The sequence below is a fragment of the Tupaia chinensis genome, unplaced genomic scaffold (assembly GCF_000334495.1).
Source record: "Tupaia chinensis unplaced genomic scaffold, TupChi_1.0 Scaffold000377_2, whole genome shotgun sequence".
NCBI lineage: Eukaryota > Metazoa > Chordata > Mammalia > Scandentia > Tupaiidae > Tupaia > Tupaia belangeri.
Window position 1 is genome coordinate 1860419 of NW_006159876.1, and position 21335 is coordinate 1881753.

The 21335-nt window shown below is 41.8% G+C and overlaps 1 protein-coding gene across 1 annotated transcript in view; it reads right to left on the reverse strand.

Annotated features, from left to right (window-relative positions):
• Window positions 1–21335, reverse strand: part of IQCH (IQ motif containing H) — a 284969-nt gene that overhangs the window by 220572 nt on the left and 43062 nt on the right. The window contains exons 5-6 of the mRNA XM_027773807.1: window positions 10712–10719; window positions 10033–10151 (exon numbers count right to left, since the gene is read on the reverse strand). Of these exons, the coding sequence (XP_027629608.1) occupies window positions 10033–10151; window positions 10712–10719 (127 nt within the window). The remainder of the gene's footprint in view (window positions 1–10032; window positions 10152–10711; window positions 10720–21335) is intronic.

Here is a 21335-nt window from a genome sequence, read left to right on the forward strand (position 1 = left end):
GTCTGCACTAAGGAAACAGCACTCTAGAAGGCTCTAAGCTACCAGCCAGCTCCCTACATGGCATTATCATTATTATTTTAATGTGCTACAAGGGTACGTGCACTCACAAGAGACAGTGATAATAAGAAAGCAAGAAGCCAGGTCCCAGGCTTGGACCACAGTCAGCCATGAGTGTCCACCATACCAGCTGCCGGTCCTGAGCCCTTCCTTTTCTGATGCAGACTGAGAGCACACAGTTAGATTTTAGTGGCCTATTCAAAGCCACCATCAGCTGGCCTCAGTATCCCACCACATCTTTTGTTTTTTCCCCTGCGTAAAAATTCAGTATGATCAGGCAAAAACTCACTGTCCCTCGCTCTCATTTTTCTTCATCTCTGCTGCCTGTGGTTAAAGTGGACACTACTTTCCTTTAGCTGTGTCCAGGAGTGCCTCTACGGCCTACCATAAGGCTTTCCTCCATCTGCCAGTTACACTAGTCTCTCCAGAGAGGCCAATGGTCCCAAAGGTACCCAACAAGTATTCATCTGGGAGTCACACAATCAGGGCTGTGACCGGATGCCCATTCTGAACAAGCTGATTTATCTGCTGAGCGTACAGTGAGGAATCCTGCTCTTCAGCGACTAAGTGACACCTGTGATCATTTGATTTCACACAGCACCAGAGAGCAGCACTGAAACCCTAGTCTTCTGATTCTCCGTCTCTGGTTCTTTCCACTAACGTGTGCAAGGCTGCTTTCAGCTCTCATAGTTGCCGGTCATAAACAGACTAACTCAGGTTATCACTGAAGATAAGAACGGAAATCAAAAGACTATAAATCTGATATTCGGGGCTCATATTGCCCCAACTTTACAGCCTAGTAAGAGGGATCTCTTCCTGTTAAGTACCTTCTGGATTCACAATATACATTCTCATTTAAAAACTATGCTTTTAAAAAAAGTGTAGGGGGAATGGCTCTAGTCTATGGGTACTTACTTCTGTTCTTCTAAAGAGGTTTTAAAAGGCTAGGAATGTATGCTTGGGCTCAAGTACAGTTTAAGGTACAATGGGCTAGCATAGTGGAGAACACAGCAATAGTGTTTATTCATCTCAAGTACCTCTCAGTAGATAATGAACCTGGACCGTGATAAAGCAACTCTATTAGGTCTGTTCCTCTTGTGGCTAATGCTTTTGTGCGAGTAGTTTTCTTTTGCTTCCTTTTCAACAGAACACTTACTATAATACTGCAAACATTACCACTTTTGTAGCTGTTTCGTTTTCCTTCTTGCAACAGAAACACAATGGTAGACAGACAAATGGACGGAGCTCTCTGTTCTCACTCATAAAGATGGTATTTTTATGAAAGTCTGGGGTGGCAGTCTACATCTATCCACTTCAGGGTAGGTTTTCTGTACCAAGGGAAAGAAGTGGATATTTTATCCGTAAAGAATACAGAGTTTGGGGCCAGTAGGTGGCATGGTAGTTAAGGCACTAGAGTCCCACATGGCTGACCATGGTTTAAGTCCTGGACCTGGTAGCCCATATGGCCCCAACTTTACAGCCCAGTAAGAAGGATCACTCACTAGGAGTGATCCTAGGGACACTGTGTGTTTGTGCCCAAAATCCCACAAGGAAAATGGAGAAGGAATTGCCATGTGGTCATCACTCAAAGGAGGTGATTTCTCACTTTCTCTCTCTCTTTCTGGCAAGTCCATGTGTCCTATGGCAAAAATCGTTGAAAACAAAAACAAACAAACAAAAAACAATAACAACAAAAAAAACCCCAGAATTTTTAGGATACTTTTCTACTCTGATATGTAACTGCCTCACACTGAATATTTGTGTTAAAAAATATATCACAGAGTATTTTGATTTATGGAGGGTCAATTAACTCCTTCGGCAGTCTGGTAAACCCACAGAGGTCTCAGAATAATGTGTTTATTTGCTTGTTTCGTTTTTTGTTTTAGGTATGGGTGTGTGCACTCACTGGAAAGAAACAGACAGAGAGGGAAAGTGAGAAATCAGCCCCTGGAGAGATGGCCATGTCGCAATCCCTTCTCCGCCATTCTCCTCAGGATTTTGGGCACACATACACGCACCCAGTGTGATTTTTCAGGCAACCAGGTCTCGGATTGGGCACACATACACACACCCAGTGTGATTTTCAGGCAACCAGGTCTCAGACTCTAATCATGGGGTTGGCCACGTGGGAGTCAGCGCTTTAGCCTCCACACCACCAACTGGCCCCAGACTAATGCTTTTATAAATGCATAAAATAAAATATGCAGGAACCAATGGCAATGGAAGTCCGTCCATAGACTCATTATACACAGGTCTTTCATTAGCTGTGACTCGGGCACTTCTGTCTACCTAATTTTGGCTCATTAAAGTGGAGTTCTGAGGTTAGAAATGATTTCAGGGGCCAGCAGGTGGCATGGTGGTATGGTGGTTAAGGGCACTGGACTCCCCTGTGGTCAACCACGGTTCTGAGTTCCAGACTTGGAATTTGCTCACTTTCCCGCTCTCTCTCTCTTACTCTGTCTTTTTCTGGTCAAATTAAAATAAATAAAGTTAAATAAAATAATTCTTAAAAAAAAAAAAAAGAAAGAAAGAAAGAAATGATTTCAGAGCAGTGCAAGACTCTCTTCAGGATCCCCCAACCCCTCTTCTCCCTGTCCACTCATGCTTGAAATCCCTTAATAGAGCAAACTCCTTTGTTTTAATTAAATAGAGGATTTGCTCTTGTTAAAAAGTAAATAAACATGGGAGAAGTAAGATGCTATGCCAAAGATTTCAAATTTATTTTCAGCAGTAGAACCTGTTTTTCAAATGCCACCTTAAGAAGAATGCTGATAAGTAAATAACTGCAAGCTATATAAGAAGGTAATATAACATTATGTGTTGAATTATATACAAATAATATCAGTCCATGCAGTATCAGATACTTATTACATAAAATACTTATATTATATTAATGTTATATATTTGTTATGCACCTATTTATATTCCCTATATTAATTATATAAATGCATTTATGTATTTATATTTACAAATGTATATAAATTTATATAAATATAAATTAACTCTGAAAACAATGAGGCTGTTTTGATCAAGAAAAATTATGAAATCAAGTTACAAATAATTACTGTAGCATAATATACATCACAGGCTACAACTTATTTATATATTTTATTTTGCCTGCACGAGGTGGAGGAAATGCTACCATTTATAATGGTAATTGAACTGATTCCTATTAAAAGTAGTAGGAATTTTTTGTTTCAAAACACAGAATCATGAACAATATCTAACAACTGCTCATGCTCCTTCATAATTAAGGACTAGGTGGTAAATACTCCATTATGGGAGACTTGGCACATGAATTTTATGATTAATTTGAATCTGAACTCCCCTTACCTACTGCATAATTTTAGGCAAGTTGCTTAACCATGGTCTCAGTTTCCTCATCTGAAAAATGGAGTAAAACGGCACCATCTTTACAGGCATAAAGATGAGATAAAATAGCGTGCAGAAAACACTAAGTACAGTGTCTGGCACACTTAACACACTCTGACCAAAGATACACTTGGAATGTGTCACACTGCAGTTTAAGATGTTCCATTACACCCCATGTAAATTTCTCCTCCCACATCTCAGCACCTTCTCTTTCAGATGTTCACTCGGCGTTTCAAAGCAATCTAATTTTGTTTTGTGTGTTGAGTCCAAATTTTGAGATGATGCATTATACCTGACTTTTATCCACAAAGCAACAACTGCAACCCTGCACTGCCATATGAAGCTTGTATAGTTCATTTCAAATAATGCAGAACCAACCCACACATTAACTGAGCAACGACAACGCTCTACGATGCTGTACTAACCCGATGCGACATGTATTACCGTAATCGTACAGTGACTGCCGTGCTGTGCCAGGAGTATGCACCTGAGAACCTTCCTGGCTTTTAGCTGATGGCAGTAGCATGTGGTCTAACAGCGATACTAGTTCATGTTTATCAAATACTTACTAGGAGCGAGGCGCTGCTTTAAGACCTTTACGTGCATTAGCTCATTTAATCTCTGCTTATTTATTTGCATGATTATTATAAGTACAGATGAGCAGATCTGAATTTCGAATGATGACTAGCACAAAAACTACACCCTATCCATAAAAACACCTTTACAGGAAATTCAAACACACACACGCACACACTCTGAGTTAAGCTGACAGCACAAATTAATCCACTGATAGTCTAATGCATTAAAATCTGATATGTAACTTAAATATATTTGTATTATTCTTTGTTATCCTTTAAAATTGCCTAAATATTTATCACAAAACTGGAATGCGAATTAAATGCTTATAACCCCTCTGAAACTTATTGGAACATTCTCTGCAACAATTTGAAAAACAGACTATTAAGCCTATCACTCATTTACAGAAAAGTGTGAAAGGAGTTGAATCAGATTCTTTTCTGAAAGGTGTGAAGAAGGGAGAAGAAATAGAGAGATTCTGTTTCCTGTGGTATCCCTATTTTCCTTTTATTTATTTAGTGTTTTTTTATTGCAATTTCTGGTTTACATGTAATTGTTGTACTTCTTTGTGGGAAGAGCACTTTAATTCATTTTGCAGAAGGGCAAGAACCTTCTTAGATATCTATTATGCGCATACAAGGTTAATATACGACCGGTAACCCCATAACACCCTTGCCTAGTAGGCATCATTATCTGAACCTTACAGAAGAGGAAACTAAGGACCCAAGATATCACTTTGCTTTCCTAGCATTCAGTGACTGGAGAATAGCAAACAGGACCCAAAACTCTGGCCCGCACTTGGCTCCGAAGCCCTCCCACCATACCAGACTGCCTCACCACCTAGCTTCTCCCCTTTGCTAAACCAGAAAAAATGAGAGCAAGGGTCTAGGCAGCTTGTTCCTGGAAACAGCTGTCAGTGGCGAGGCTGAACAAGAAGCTAGGTGCAAGGCGTGGCACAGGTAAATCCCCCAGATGGCCCAGCTGAGGACGCTTTGTGCAAGCAGGCCTCCGCAGCGCCAGCAAGATCATCGCTTTGCTTCGAGACTTGGGCTCTACAGCTTCAGGACAGAGGCGGGACGGGTGAGGGCACCGTCTACTCTGGAGTGATGATTACGTGTAGAATACTGCCTGGCGCATCAGATTCCAGAGACAGACAAACACAACAGACCGTGCGGTCCCCGTCTTCGTGTCTGCATGGGAAAAAAGGCCTTGAAGTGTCCCCAGAAGGGATGCTGCAATATTCTAGTTTCCTGCCCTGGCCATTACAATAATATAAGTTTTAAAGAGCAGTATAAGACAATGGCACAATATAACATGTGAGAATTGCCAATAGTAGTGATTAATATTTTCGGAGCTCTTCTTTGTACCAGGACTTTTGCTAAGCGCGTTCAATGATGATCTAAACTCAATACCATTTACAAGACAGATACCTGTACATTTTCTTACCCAGGAGGACATGGAGGCTATTTCTGGGAAGTTCCCCGTCTAGTAAGGCTTCACACCAGGCAGTTTGACCCAGAATCACTGGCGAAGAGCCAGAAAGTGCTGGAGTTCAACAGAAGATTCGTTTGAGAATGCACGCAGGACCTGAGCACAGGGCTCATGGAACAGCATTCTAAAGAAGTTCGAGAACTCACTACGGCTAGATCTTTAAGCGAATGTGTGAGATGAGGGATAGTTTCTAACTGCTCTTCCCCACTCACAGTGCAATGGGCTTTTGTGAGAGAGCCACACACCAGCCAATGCCACGTCACTCTCTTCAGCCCTCTCATTTCTCCAAACTAACGCAGACTTGAAATCCTGCAGAACAAAAACCTACAAATGCAATAACCACTGTCTCCACTGCCACCGCTACCACCACTATATTGGTAGAACATAGTTTACTGGCTGACTTGCAGCCTGTAAAACTCTACCTAAGCAACCTGGAGAGAAAGCTCTGTTTAAATGACAGAAGTGGGGATGCTGTGCATGCCATGGCAGTCCTTGGGTAATGACTGTGTGTCATAAATAGGATATGGCATTTCAGAATGTCTTTAAAGCTATTTCCTTTTGTTCAACTAATTTAATTTACCAAATGCTCCTGGGAAAAGGGAGGGGGACCAAGATGCTGACTCCACATTTCCTGAAAAATCAACATTTTCGTTTTAAACCGCTCTCAAAGAAATTACATCTGATTGTTGTCTGCTGGCTCCTTCAAACTCTACCTCTGTCAAAACCCTGCCCCGGCAGGTGTGAGAAAGAATAGATGCAGAACTTGAGTGAATACCCACATCTGTTTTTGGAAAAAGGGAACAGAAGCAGCACAGAAGGAAGTAAGGGAGATAATTGCTGGCTTGAACTACAATACATTTTACTTGTGGGCAGAGGGCCAGCTTACAGCAGGCGGAATATGCAGGCCCATCTTATTGGAATTCAGGGGTGGGCCTCCGTTCCTGTCCGGAGACAGCTGTAAACCAGCAGCCCATGGCATCACAATCAGGCACGGAGTTTTGTCAAGGAATGCTGATATGGACAGAAGCAGCTTCGTCTGCTTCAACTGCACCCCTGCCTAGTGAGATGACAGTCAATCTCTGATTCCAGATGACAAGAACTGGATAAAAACTTCAAACAAATGGCGACCTTTCAAAAGATTAATTTGTTTACCAACAAAATGTTCCCTCTTTGTCATCCGAGATGGGGGTGACCTTCACTTTCCCATATCTAGGCTGAAAGGATGCTGACTATAGTCATCTGTTAAGTTAACTCCATCTCAGCAATTATTCCCTTTTTTATTTTTAGTGACAAGAAGGGTTTATTAATTCACTCTGCTTCTTGTTATGGTTTATAAATGCAACAAGCTCATTCTGAATTACTGCAGTGTAACATCAATTTGTTTAAATCTAATTCTGCGACCGTTGCCAAATTATGTTGTGACTATAATTGTGGCCATATGTACGGGCTTGAGACACAATCATGTTCTGAAACCGTCCTTCTTTCTCCACCCGCCCCCGCCTTTACTTCTGGTGCTTCTTCTAATCATTTGACATTAACACAACTGCCTCACTTTCTACTACTTCATCATTTCAGAAACGAATGTGCTTTCAGTGAGAGGGATTACTATGCACACCCCACGTGAAACAGTAAAGAATGAAACCATGATTTGTGAAGTGGGGTTGCTACCCAACTAAGTTAGTGAAAAACACTGCATAACATATGACTCATAAAATGGAGAAATCATAATAGTATTAAATTCAGCCTCATGAATAAGTAAAAGATTCTAAGTTCACATTGCATTATATATTTATTTATTTGGAAAGTGGGACCAAAGAACTGGTATAATTCTACAGCAACTCACAGCTTGCCAAAAAGAAAAATGTTTTTATAATTCTTTTCTAGGTCATAACAGTTATAATCAGAGTTATTTGTGCAGCAATTCAAAGCAATGTTTTGTTTGGCTATTTTGTTAAACATTCATAATCGTTCTTTTAAAATTCATGTTAACAGATACATGTTTCAAGCCTTTTAAGAAACATGTTTTATTTTAAAAAAATAAATCAAAGTCAAATTTTCTGTAGTTCTTTTAATGCGTTGCATTATAAAAGCTAACTGGAACTAGATGTCAGTGAATAAATGACAACAGTACCAGGGGTATCTTCTCATTTCTCATACTCATAAGGACCTACTCAAAAACATTCGAAGGTTGTTTATTTTTCATTTAGCAGATTCAAGATATTAAAAAAATAAAGTCAGAGAGTTTCACTTTTAATACCATTTTGCAAATTGATTTTACATAACAGAATCACAGGATATAAAATTCCAAAGGTAGTTTTGTGACTTGGGGGGGCGGGGGGAGGGCAGGGCCTGTGTTTTCAATGCACCAAAATCCTTGCACTCACTTGTCCTTTATTACTGGGAGGGATACACCTCTCCATAAGATGGAAAAAATACCAGCGCCTAGGAACTAATCATGTCAACTGGCTACATATCCAAATTTGCTCTGTCTGAAAGGCCTAGGATTATTTACAGGCTTTTGACAAGCTGTTCAAGTTTCTTAAGTACAGAAACACATGGCCCTCAGCAGCCAGATAGTAAGTCCCAGTCAGTATTTAGAACAGCTCTGAAAGGAGATTAGCCTTGGTGCTGCCCTTCTAATTAAGCATACATCACAATACCAGACACATTCGCTTCAGCATGGGTAAGTCCTAAAAGATTTTAGAAGTGGTAAATCACAACTGTATTTATCCCCGAATGCTCTAGATGAGTGCTGAAGACCGAACACCTGAATACTTCTCTCAGGGGACTTTGGGCACAATACTCTTCTTTTATAAATCCACAATGAAAAGACTGTTTTTCATTTAGTGCCATCATTTATCTATATGATAGGCCCAACTAGCTTCCTCAAAAGGCCAACAGTCGGTTTGAGCAAAATACACATAATATACATCCAATTTAAAAGTGCTCTGGGATAAATGTTTATGGAGCCACATCTTACAGGGGAATAAGAGACTGACTATAATACAGTAAATGAATATATATTATGTAGATGCCATACAAGGACGAGTGCTTTCCCAAATTCTTTGCTCAAGGTACATGGGTATAATAGCCAAGGCATTTATTCTACTTGGAAACGAGAAAACATTTTAACAAATGACTAACATTCTGCCCCAAATTTTGGATATAATTTCAAATCCCCTTATTTAAGTCATAATCTTCACTCGGGTTCATTAAAAAAAAGCATAATCCTCTCTAGATCTGGAGGTACGCCTTCTTAAAGTTCAACGCTCATCAGAAAAAGTTTGCCCGGACTGCAGCAGCTGCCTTGGGCTGCAAGCCTCAGCACTCCGCCAGCTAAGCTAATATTAATTCTAGATTGAAGAGGAAAACCAACAACAAGAGAAATCTGCTTCTGTCTGCGCAGCCAGAGAAATAATGTTTTTATTTCAAGGGCTCTGGGCTCATGGGAGGCAGATAAAATCCCCTTCACATTATTCACAGTGACATTTTAAATAAAGTTTCAGCAAGAATAAAAATATCTAACTTTCGGGTAATTTCTTAGGCTATAAAAGTATTTCTATGATAAAGTGCTCTTAAACCAAACCTGTTAGAATAACACAAAGCACACACAAAGACAGAAAATATATTTGAGGGTTACATGAATGAAGCAGGCCATTGAAAATGTCTATGCAGAAAATTTGGAAGATTTAAGATACTGACAAGCTATTTAGAAATAGATGTGCAATTTAATCCTAAAATTAACGTTGCTTTTAGATTTGTTTTTAGCAAATTGCACACTTAAGGGCTTTTGAAAGAAGCCAAAGGTTAACAGTGAACATAAAGAAAAATAGATGTCACCTCAGTAATTGTTTTCCGTATTAGGAATGATTTTAAGTGAAATAATTTCCCAGTTAAAATGAAGCATAACTCTTAATTCTCCTAAGAAAACCCCGCACACAGAAAGAGTACAGTCCTGTGTTGGGACAGTCCAGCAGCAAATCAATGGAAAAAACAGGCACAGACCCTGAAACCCCTTCATGAGAATCTGCATCCGATTATTTTTACCTCTCGTTATTTTGCTTCCATAAGAGATCAGTCCCTGTTTGCTTCAAAGGTAGAATAATGTTCTTCACTCGTTTCTATATCCTACACCTCCGCGAAGGTAGATACTACACTATTGCTTTCTTCTGATTTTGCTAGTGGTAAGCTGACTATAAAGAAATGAAATATTTAAAATTTCTCTATTAATTTTTTGTCATTAACTTATTTTCTCCTCGTTAAGATCACGATGATATTAGATTATTTTAAAATATCAAATAACATAGAGAAATCTGAATGAGCTACAAACAGATCTTTTGAATTAGATCTACATTTTCTTAATCGTTTCTACTGATAAACAGAATGAAAGCTTCTCCACTTCAGCTCCAAAAAAAAAGTCCAAGGACAAAAGGATCATAATCTCGGCTTAAAATCTGCATTGCATCTTATGCGAATAAATAACTTTAAATTCTTTAAAAAAAAATTAAGAGCTCATTAAAGCAACTCATTACTTACACATGCTTTTCTCTGATTAATACATGGCAACCTGATCCCATAGCTGGCATTCACGGCAGCCCTGTGGTGGGTGTTCTCAGGGTCCTGCATGATTTTTACATGCAGCCCTATCTTTCGCTGAAACAAAGAAACAATGCAACTTTCATGCTGAATGAACAAAAATGCTTACTAACATTGTAAATCCTCAAAGGACTATCAAGCTTTTTGAAAATAATTATTTAATTGTAATTCTCACTGGAAAAAAAGTATATTTGAACCTTTTATTTAGGCTGCTAATTGGTCCCTTTTATCCACAGAAAAGGAACTTCGGGCAAATTTTTATCTCTGAACCCTACTGTTCACACAAAGACATTTTCAGATGTCATTCACTTTCTGGAAAATAATGCTAGAAGTCAACAGAAGCTGGACAAAGGACTCGAATACCTGCCTCGATTTATTTTTAGCTTTCCAGGTCAAGGATTTAGTCAATGAAACCTATACTACTGATGCACAGGTAGAGGGCTCCCTCGGTCTGTTAATGCGGCCACTTTCCTCTGGGGACACTTCCAGGTTAAACTCCAGTTTGGACCCGGTAAATTTACCGCAACAAATCGATCTTCTCTTTCACAGAGATTTTGCTACCTATAAGAATATTTTGTGTTTTCGTTGGGGAAAAATACATGCATCTCATTTGAACCACTTATTCTTCCTTTGGAACGAGTCAAACTGATTACTGCTGAAATGTTTAAAAAGTAGCCACAGGGGTGGGCAGCACAGTGGCGCTGGGGAAGGGCTGTGGGGAGGAGACCGGAGGCCTGGGCTCCAGCTCCACTCAGTACTGCTGTGGGACCATGAGCAAGTCACTTCACCTCTCGGGAAGTCAGCTTCTCTATCTACAAAATGCAGCAGTCAGACTGATGGTCTGTGAAACTACTCGCCAGCTTGGGTATTCTGTGCTTTGAGGCTAAAAGGTATTTTGACACTGAGGAAATACGGTATTACCCATAATTTCTGAAGTCCTTGTGAACTTTTTCATTGTGATAGAATTCAAATACCACTAAAGTCACCACTTTAAAGGGTGTAATTCTGTGGCTTTTAGTCTGTTCATGAAGCTGTGCAACCATCACCACTAATTTCAGGACATTTTCGTCACCCAAAATGAGACCTGGTGCACATAAGCAATTACTCCCATGCCCCCGCCCCTCCTCCAGCTCCAGGCAGCCACTGATGGAGTTCCCACTTCTACTGATGTACCAGTTACGGACATTTCATATACATGAAATTGTACAGTATGTGGCCTTTGCCCCTTTAAAAAAAATCATGATGAGCACAAAGGGGGCAGAGGTAGCACCCTCTACAGGGCTCACTCCCGCTGCAATCTCCTTCTCCAGTCTTCCAGTCCACCAGGATCCCAGGCACACACACATACACACACACACACACACACATGCACACACACATGCACGGAACGAGTTCTCAGGCTGACCGGGCCTGAGTCTAGAACCATGGTCAGCATGTGACTTCCACTACAAATAGTGCGACAGAGTGACAGACTTTTGTGACTTTTAAAAAGGAGGTTGGGGGATCAACAGATAGTGTAATGGCTATGTCGCTGGACTCCCATGTAGTTGACCATGGTTCGAGTCCCAGACTCAGTGGCTTAAACTCTTGGACGTGTGTGCCCAACCAAGATCCCAAAAAGATAATGGAGGAGAAGGGATTGCGGCATGGCCATCCCCCCTGGGGGGGGGGGGGTGATTTCTCGCTTTCTGTCTCTCTGTCTCTGTCTTTCTGGTGAGCACACGTGCCCTATAGCAAAACCCTCTCCCTCCCCCCCAAAAAAAGGAAGTTGGAAGATTAGATTAGTTCACAATCCAGTTATTTCTCTGATCATAAGCCTTCACAAACAGTCTGTGCCTGAGGTCAAAGTGAGGAAGGCTACAAGACTGTCTACAGAAGGCGTGCAGGTCTGCGTAAGCTGTGTCTCAACTCAGGCTCTACACCCTCCTTTCAGTTTAAAAATAGAACTTTACTTTTAACCAAATTTCTAAAAGACTGCCCTTAGCTGTCTACTTAACCCATGCAGAGACATAAGTTCTAAACAAGACACGTCTACTCCCTTCTCGTTGAGGTGCATGTGGTGACAAAATACTGTGGTCCCTAATTATTTGTGGGTGACCCACACACAGCTCTACTCTGGGGTTTCTGCATGGGAGCCAAGAACCTCTTTTATTAAAATGAATACCTGAACCTAATTTTTTCCTTCTTAATTAAACTTTCAGGATAATGTCCATTCTGCCAAGGATCAGGAAATTGCTAATATGTATTATACCGACTGGATGTGGTTTCTGTAATTAGGGTGATTTTCAAGCGTGTCTTCTGGATACCATTGATGGTGATAGCTTCATCTATCATGTCTCAGCTTTGTTAGAACTTTGTAACTCCGAGATCATCGGCTCAGTGGACCATAGCAGTTTTCTTAGTTTTATTATGCTCTATCCACTTTGCGTTGTGACAGGACTGGTGTAGAGAGGAAATGACCAACACAGAACTATTACTAAAACTAGCCTTAAACCCAATGGTTGTCTTTCTATGTTCAGGTTTCTGTGGCACCAGACACAAATACTTCTGGGAGAAAAAAAAAAAACAGTATGCAAAAAGAAATCCAACAGAAAGGATAGATAGTAATATCAAATTTTGTTTATAGTTTTGCCAAAGGTCATGTGTGTTTGACAGAGAGAGACAGGAGAAAGAGAAGGAATGTGAGAAATAACCCCTGGGGAACCAGCAGTTAGCATAATGGCTATGTCGCTGGACTCCCACATAGTCGACCATGGTTCGCATCCTGGACCGGTGGCTTAAAACTCACGCTGGGCGCGTGGGCGTGCGTGCCTGCCCAAGATCCCGAGAGGAGAATGGAGGAGAAGGGATTGCAGCATGACCATCCCCCCTGGGGGGTGACTTCTCGCTTTCTGCCTCCATGTCTCTCTCTCTGTCTCGTGAGCGCACGCGCCCTATAGCAAAAACCTCTCAAAAAAAAAAAAAAAAAGAAAGAAAGAAAGAATCCCTGGGGGGAAGGGTGGCCACACTGCAATCCCTTCTCCTGGGATTATGGTCATGCACACACATGTACCCAGTGTGATTTTTCAAGCCTCCAGGTCTGGGACTTGAACTCAATCGGCCATGTGAGAGTCTAGCACTTGAACCACCACATCACCTGCTGGGCCCATATAAATTCTTTATTGTAAGCTTCCAAAGCAATGAGAAAGAACTTTTAAAATGATTAGTACTCTAATATTTACTGTTCTGACATCATGCATGTGTACATCAACATAATAAAATGTAGCACAGGAGATTTAATTTCCCTTTTAAAAACACATTAGAAGCATCTACATTCAAACATTACCATATCAAATGCTTTTACTAAAAATGACTGCCAAACACATTCAAAACTTAAATTTATCGTAGTAACCATGGATAGAGACGCATGGAAAAATACTTACAAGAATAAACTGCATCATCAGACCTAGTAATAACTTTTTTTTAAGTAAATCAATTATAGCTTTAAAAGACAAACACAAAATTAATCATTCTATTAAGTAGCAAAGCATGCTCTGGAAGATGATCATTTTTTACCAAGAGTAAGATAAATATCAGAAATAATTTCAGAAATTTTCTTAAATTGGTCAAGAAAAGACAGCAATTTATTTCATCTATCTTGAGTCACTAAACAATCTAAACTTTGTGTTCTCTCCCTTTGATAGTAATTACAAGCAGATATATCAAATGTGACTCTCATTTAGACTCTGGTTTGTGAGAGCAAAAGTTATTATCAGAGCCAATTACTGTTTTACCTACATGGCTGCACAGAAGCAGGGAGCTCAATTTTCATCTCATCAGTGATTTTGTGGTATTTATTTTATTACTATGCCCACAAAGCTATATAAGAAGGAAATAGCTTATGCTATTAAAACGAGGGTTGGAATATAAGAGGCTGAGGTTTCTTTTAGAAGAACTTCTGAATTAAAAACACTAGGCAGCGTGTAATGCCAGCTCCCTAGACATGGGCAGACTATAAAATGACACACATCTGAGCAGTGGATCCCACACAGAGTAATCAAAATGGAAATGCTTCACAAACAAAGTTGGGCGAGGCTATTTACCAAGTTACAGTATCATCAGTGTAACATTATTCTCAACAGTATCTGCCACGAGTCATCTTCTGAAGTGGATATTGCTTAATATCATATTCCCACTGGTTCAAGACGGCTGCTGTTTAATCTCAAAACCAGAAAAAAGAAAAACAGGCAAAGAATCCAATCACCTTTAACACTCTGATGTGCCCAACCATCATTCGATATAATGGAAAGAACAACAGACATCAAGTCCCGGTGCAAGTCACCGGATCTAGACTTCTCATCTGGAAAACTGGGCAACAATATTTACCCTCACAGAGTTATTTATGTGTTCAAATAACTGGTGCATGTCAATTATCTTGAAAATTATTATATAAAACAATACTCAGGAGGCAACTTGGAAGAGGCTCCTACTGGTCAAAAAGTAATGAGTAAAAGGGATTGAAACACTTCAAATATGTAAAAAAAAAAAAAAAACATTAGAGGCTAGCAAGCGGTACAGTAGTTAAGGTGCTGGATTCCCACATAGCCAACCACCTTTTGAGTCCCAGACTCGGCGGTTTGAAAATCATGCTGGGCGCATGAGTGTGTGTGCTCCAAATCTCAGAGGGCAATGGAGAAGAAGGAATTATGATGTGGCCATCCTCCTGGGAGGAGGGGGGTCAATTTCTCACTTTGCCTCTGTCTGTCTGTGTCTGTCTCTGTCCAGCGAGTGCATGCACCCTATGGCAAAAACCTAAAAAAAAAAAATAAAAATAAAAATAATTAGTCTGAAAATTGGTAAGAAAAAAAAAAAGAATTAAGCATTTGTTCTATTTTCCTTACAAAACTGTTATTGAGATTTGCCCAAGAGATGCTAAGGAAAAGTTCTTCATGAAAGCTAACAAGTGCAAAAGAAGGAAAGAACGATGCAATCATGACTTTGCAGTCCCCAGTGAAATACTGCTTTAGATAAGTCTGCATGGTTGCGGACACCATTAGGTGCACAAACTCCACTGATGGGTAGACTGTGCTAAGATACTTGAGCTCCCTGGCCAATCTTAATATCATCGAAATAAAAAAGAGAAATTACTTCCTGATATGCTGTAAAAAGAAATATACAGCACTACTATTCCTGACAAAAAGAAGGAAGTCGTAGCTAATGAAGTTTTAGATAAAAGTACTAACAGTTTCCAAGAAATACCAGGGACAGAGGAACGTGTAAAATGACACTAGATGATTATGATCCAGGCTACAGGAAAAAACTATACGACAAATGATCTGGTTTCTTCCATAAACGACGGCTATTTTTTAAGCGAGCGAAACTGTTTTAGATGAGATGAGATACAGCGTGATGTGTGAACCTAGTTCCATCTTGGTTCAAACACTAGGAAGACCGGCCCAGCCCAGGTGGCCCACTTCACTGCGTAACGGACTGCCGCTATGCAGAAAGCCACATGGTCCCCGAGGATTTGAAACCTCAGGTTGGTCTGAATAACCAGCAGGTGCAAGTGCAGTTGTGCAAGATTCTAAGAAGCTGGAGAGCCAGACAGAGGGGATCATGATGTGACTGATGAGCCCCTATTGAGGGTGCTTCTCTCCCGCCCTCTCTTGTTCTCTTGTGAATATGTGTGTGCTTCCTATCATGAAAAAAAAAAAGACAAGATAATTGATGAAAACTTAACAGGGACTAAAATTACTTAATAATTCCAGAGACTGGAATTCCTTCTTAAATAAGGCCCCCAAAGCACAAGCAATAATCTCAAAAACAGACAAGTGAGATTACATCAGATTAAGAAGTTTCAACACAGCAAAAGACACGGTAATTAGTATGAACCAATAACCTTCAGAATGGGAGAATATTCTTATAAACTACCATCAGATAAGGAACTGATAACCAGAATACACAGGGAGCTCAAGTGTCTACCTAAAAAACAATGATCAACCCAATTAAAAGATGGGGTAATGAGCTGAAAAAATAACTCTCTGAGGTGGACATACGAATGAGATACTACCTAATCTTATCCAGAATGACAAAGATTAAAAAAAAAAATGATAAGTGCTGGTGAGGCTGTGGTGAAAGGAGAAAAACTCCACCACGGTGGATGGAAAGAAAAACTGGCCCAGCCACTTGGAGAACAATATGGAGGTTCCTCAAAGACCTACAAATAGAACTACCATATGATCCAGCAATTTAACTTCTGGGTATCTACCCAAAGGACAAAAAATGCTCAGTTGGAAAGGTGCTTGCACTTCTATGTTTACTGTGGCATTATTCACAATTGCTAAGACATGGAATCAACCCGAATGTCCATGAACAGATGAATGAACTGAAAAAATGTGGCATATATACACTCTGGAATACTACTCGGTCAGTAGAAATTGGATGTGGCACATATACACTATGGAATACTATTCGGTCAGTAGAAATTGGACGAATATGGAAGATTTATTGCTGAGTGAAGCAAGACAGGTTATGAAAGAGAGACAGTGAATCTCTCCACTTAATACATACTGACCGTTGGGACCAGCAGTTGTTGTAATGGCTATGTCCCTGGACTCCCATGTAGTCGACCATGGTCCCAGTCCCAGACCCGGTGGCTTAAACTCACTCAGGGCACATGTGTGAGCGTGCCCAAGATCCCGAGAGGAGAATGGAGGAGAAGGGATTGTGGAGTGGTCATCCCCCCTGGGGGGTGATTTCTCGCTTTCTGTCTCTCTGTCTCTCTCTGTCTTTCTGGCGAGCACACATGCCCTATAGCAAAAACCTCTCCAAAAAAATAAAATAAAATACACTGTACTCTATGGCAGAAACTCAAAGATTAGAGGATATAGAAACATGGAAAATAGTTACGGATACTGGAGATAGTGTGGGAAGAGGGTGGGAGATGAGGAGAGTGAGAGGAAAGGAGTCAAGGAGAAAACTAGAGAGGCGAGACATTTAAGGGACACAGAAATAGAGGATTGCTTGTTGATAATAATATGCATGATATCTTCAACTGGACAGGTATGAAGTGTGTTCAGGTTGGGTAAATTCATTTTACAAGCTGTAGTGATGCAGAGTAACTGAATATATATAATAAATTAAAATAATAAAAAATATAAATAAAAAATTTTGCCAAAGGGTCAGCAGGTGCCAGGTGGTTTAGGTACTGGATTCCCACATGGTTGATTGTGGTTTGAGTCCCAGAGTCAGTGCCTTGAAAATCAAGCTGGGCAGGTGTATGCATATGTTCAAAATCCCAAAAGAAGAATGGAGGAGAAAGGATTGTGGCATGGTCATTCCCCCTGCCAGGGGGTGTGATTTCTCATCTCTCTCTCACTGTCTCTCTCTGGTGAGTACACATCCTGGGGCAAAAAACTAAAAAAATTAAAACCAAAAGACAAACTAACAACTGAGTAATGGTTACATGGGTTTCATTCTATTCTTTTGTCCATTCAAAAATAATTTTTTAATGAAAAGTCATAATTAAAATTAAAGTGCAATAGAAGGTTCATTATATGATTATCGTTTCAGCTCTAACCCTCTCGCCTCCCTGGGAGGGCTGGAAGATCAACAGGGCTAGAAGATCCGCAGTCCCAGCATCAGTTAACTCCATGCCGCTTCCAAAGAGCCCAGCTGCCACCTCGCTGCCTCGGGTTCGCAAACCCTGAAGACCTAACTGCTTCTATCAGGCGTGCCCGTCCTGTCCCCTGATTCCCACAGGAGCCAAATTGGAGAAGAGAAAGGAGTGGGGAGAAAGTTAACGTTCGTTCAGGTTCCATTTTGTGCCAGGCACCATACTAGGTGGGTGCTGTCATACCAAATGGATTTAACTTAGTCCGTAAAAGGACAAGAGGGGAGCATGTGATATTCTCGCTATTGTGCTAATAAGGTAACTGGCTAAGTGATTTCTTTTGGTCACACAACCTGAAAGTGGGGAGACGGGATTTATGTCTCTGACTCCACACTGCAACAATAAGGTGTAGAAAGGTCAGGTGATGACTTTTTCTTTAAAGTTTATTTTACCCATGATAAATTGTGTGTGTGTGTGTGTGTGTGTGTGTGTGTGCACAGAAGAGAGTGAGTGAGAGAGAGCAAGCGCAAGAGAAGCACCCTATACAGGGTCTCATCATGCTGTGATCCCCTTTCCCCAGACTTCCAGCTTCTTGGGACCCTGGGCATATGCGCACATGTGCGCACACACACACACACACACACACACCTGGTGTGTAGCTGACCCACTCTCAATTCAACTTCCTGTCTATCGGATCCTACACCCTCTATCAAATAGCCCCAGCACCATTTGGTCCATGCCCTCACCGCCCACTGCAGGGACCTCCAGGACAGTCACTACGATAGGTCTCTGCCTCTAGGGTATCTGCAGGACCTCCTGCCTTGAATGGCTACTTGGACTATGTCTCTGACTTTCAAATCCCTCTGGCAGGGGCTTGTGATCTTCCTCCTCACTACCGTTCAGCCCCCTCCTTACCCTCCCTTCTGACCGCTCCTGGGCTCAGACATGCCGAGCAGACAGTGTTGCATAGACACCCTCTCTCAACGTCTGTGGAATGCCTTCCTCTCCCCTCTTCAGGGTCTTCTAGGCACACTTTCACTCAAACTTGAACTCAGATCAGGGACAACCTACTTTGGAAGCCCTCCCTAATGTTTATTTCTCCTTCTTTACTGCCCCCAAGATTCATTCATTTATACAAACATTCACTGAAAGGCTACTAGGGGTCAGGAAGAAGTTCCTGCCTGCATGGGTCTTACATTCTTAGAGAAACACAAGGAATCAGTGAACACACAAACAGGCATGTAATTAATTCCAAGTTGTCGGAAGTGTTCTAAATAAAACACAGTAGGATAATGAACACATATAAATAGGAGTCTACTTTAGATAAGGTGGCCAAGGACAGCCTCTCTATCAAATACTGAGACTTGAGCAAAGAAACTGGGCCAGTCATGCAAAGACCTGGGCGTGGATGACGAGTGGTGAGGGATGACCAATGAGAGGGCTAAGTGCGCGAGCTAAGGCCTTAGTGAGAGGCCGGCTTTAACGTGGAGGGGTACCTCTTCCATTATGCCGAAAGAGAAGACATGGAATATCATTCTAGACAGAGATAGATAGATTTGTTCATGGGAATGCTGGGATTAATTTGTACGTGACTGAAGGCTGAGTATTGCTTAAATAAGACAAAATTTAGTCCTCTCATGTATGTGAGTCCAGAAGCAGGTTTTTCAAGATTACTTTGGAAGTCCGTGAAGTCCCTAAGAACCAGATTCCTAACTCAGCACTCTGTTCCCCCAATGCAAGGACCTCCTTCTCCAGGTCTAAGATGGCTCTCAGAGTTCCAGCTCTCACAGCCAAATTCCCACAGCAAAAGAAAGGGGAAGAAAAAGCTCGAAGAACACAAGCCGGTTATCTTCTAAGGACGTTTCCTGGAAACTTCCCATAATATTTCCTCTTACATTTCCTTAGCCAGTTCTTGCATATAGATAGGAACAACTGCAAGGGAAACCGGGAAGTATCATCTTGGTACTGGGAAGCCAATTTCAAGGTTAAAATAAACAAGGGTTTGGGACCAGCAGATGCTGTAGTGGTCATGTTGCTGGCCTCCCACGTGGCCAACCGTAGTTCAAGTCTTGGACCCGGCAGCTTCAAATTCACATCTTGCCCAAAATCTGAAGGGGAGAATGGAGGAGAAGGGATTGCAGCGTGGCCATCCCTCTAGTGGATGATTTCTCGCTTTCTGTCTCTGTCTCTCTGGCGAGCACACATGCCCTATAGCAAAAATCTCTCTTAAAAACAAACAAAAACAAAACAAAACAAAACAAAACAAAAAACAAGGGTTTGATTACAAAGGAAAAGGGAGTTGAATATTAGGGCTACTATCAGACTCTGACACAGGAAGTGAGGTGGATTTCACTTATTTTTTTTTTCACTGAGTATGAAGGTAGATCAGCAGTTGAAAGCAAAGGGATGTTGGAAGTTTGAGGAGAGAGGAGACAGTGAGAAAGAATGAGAAAATGATTTCGTGACAGAAAAGTTGCACAGAGCATTTGAAATTTGGGGTAACGAAATTAAAGCGAGACCAGTCAGCACCTCTCTGAGGGGTACTCTAGACATCGCCAGCGCTCAGCTGCACACACAGAGCAGCGGAGGCTGGGCTTGGACCAGGATGTCTGCTAGAGGCTACAGCACTGAACCGCCGGAGCGGCTGGATGAGATGAGACACCACCCAGTCTCACACGCCAGAGGTAGACTACTGTGGGCGTGGGTTCAGCTGCTCAGAGGAGCCATCGGGGGCTGAGTTCCTTTCCCCCTCTGTAATCTGCCATCCTCAGAGCGTTGCCCTTGGTTTCGCTCGTCACCTCGCAGTTACAGAATGATTGCTGCAGCTCCAGATGCCACGTCTGTGTTCAGGCAGAGGAAGAAAGAAGAGGAGGAAGGAGGAAGGGACGTGCCAGCTGTGACTCTCCCCTTTATCAGGAAAGCAAAATAACCCCCGAACCAGCCTCCAATAAACTGACTACTGCCCGGTCCTCACTACACAGAACTGGGACGCATGGTCTCGTTCCACTGCAAAAGAGGCTCGCTATGGCATGAGGCCATCCTGGGCGAAATGCCGGCTCTGCTAGTAACACAGACGGGAATGGACATTGGGTGGAGAACTAGTATTTCTGCCACATGGACTCTGATCCAGCCAAGGCAGGAAACGACAAGACAAAGGCAAAATAACGAGAGGTCAGTGGACGGAGGGTCCTCACAGTGCTAAAGAACTGCTGGAAGAACAGACCGCATGAGAGTCGGCAGGGGAGGGTGCAGAGGTCAGACAGCTGCGCTTGGAGCAGAGCTGAGAAATGATGTCCGGGACGATTCCAGTGAAGCCCCCGTCCTACCACAGCACGCCCTTCGAACCTGTTAGAGCACTCTCCACACTGCGGAGCACGTCTGCAGCCTGCGCACTCCGACAGCACTGAGGCTCGCATCTCCAGTGCTGAGCACATAGCGGCATTTTTCTCTTTCATAGAGGTTTTCGGTTTTTTAAAATTAGTTTTAAGAGTCGTTTTTTGGTATAGAGCACATGTGCTTGCTGGAGAGACAGGGAGAGACAGAGACAGAAAGTGAGAAATCACTCCTCCCCCCAGGGGGGATGGCCACATCACAATCCCTTCTCCTCTGTTCTCCTCTCGGGATTTAGGGCACACATGCACATGCGCCCACC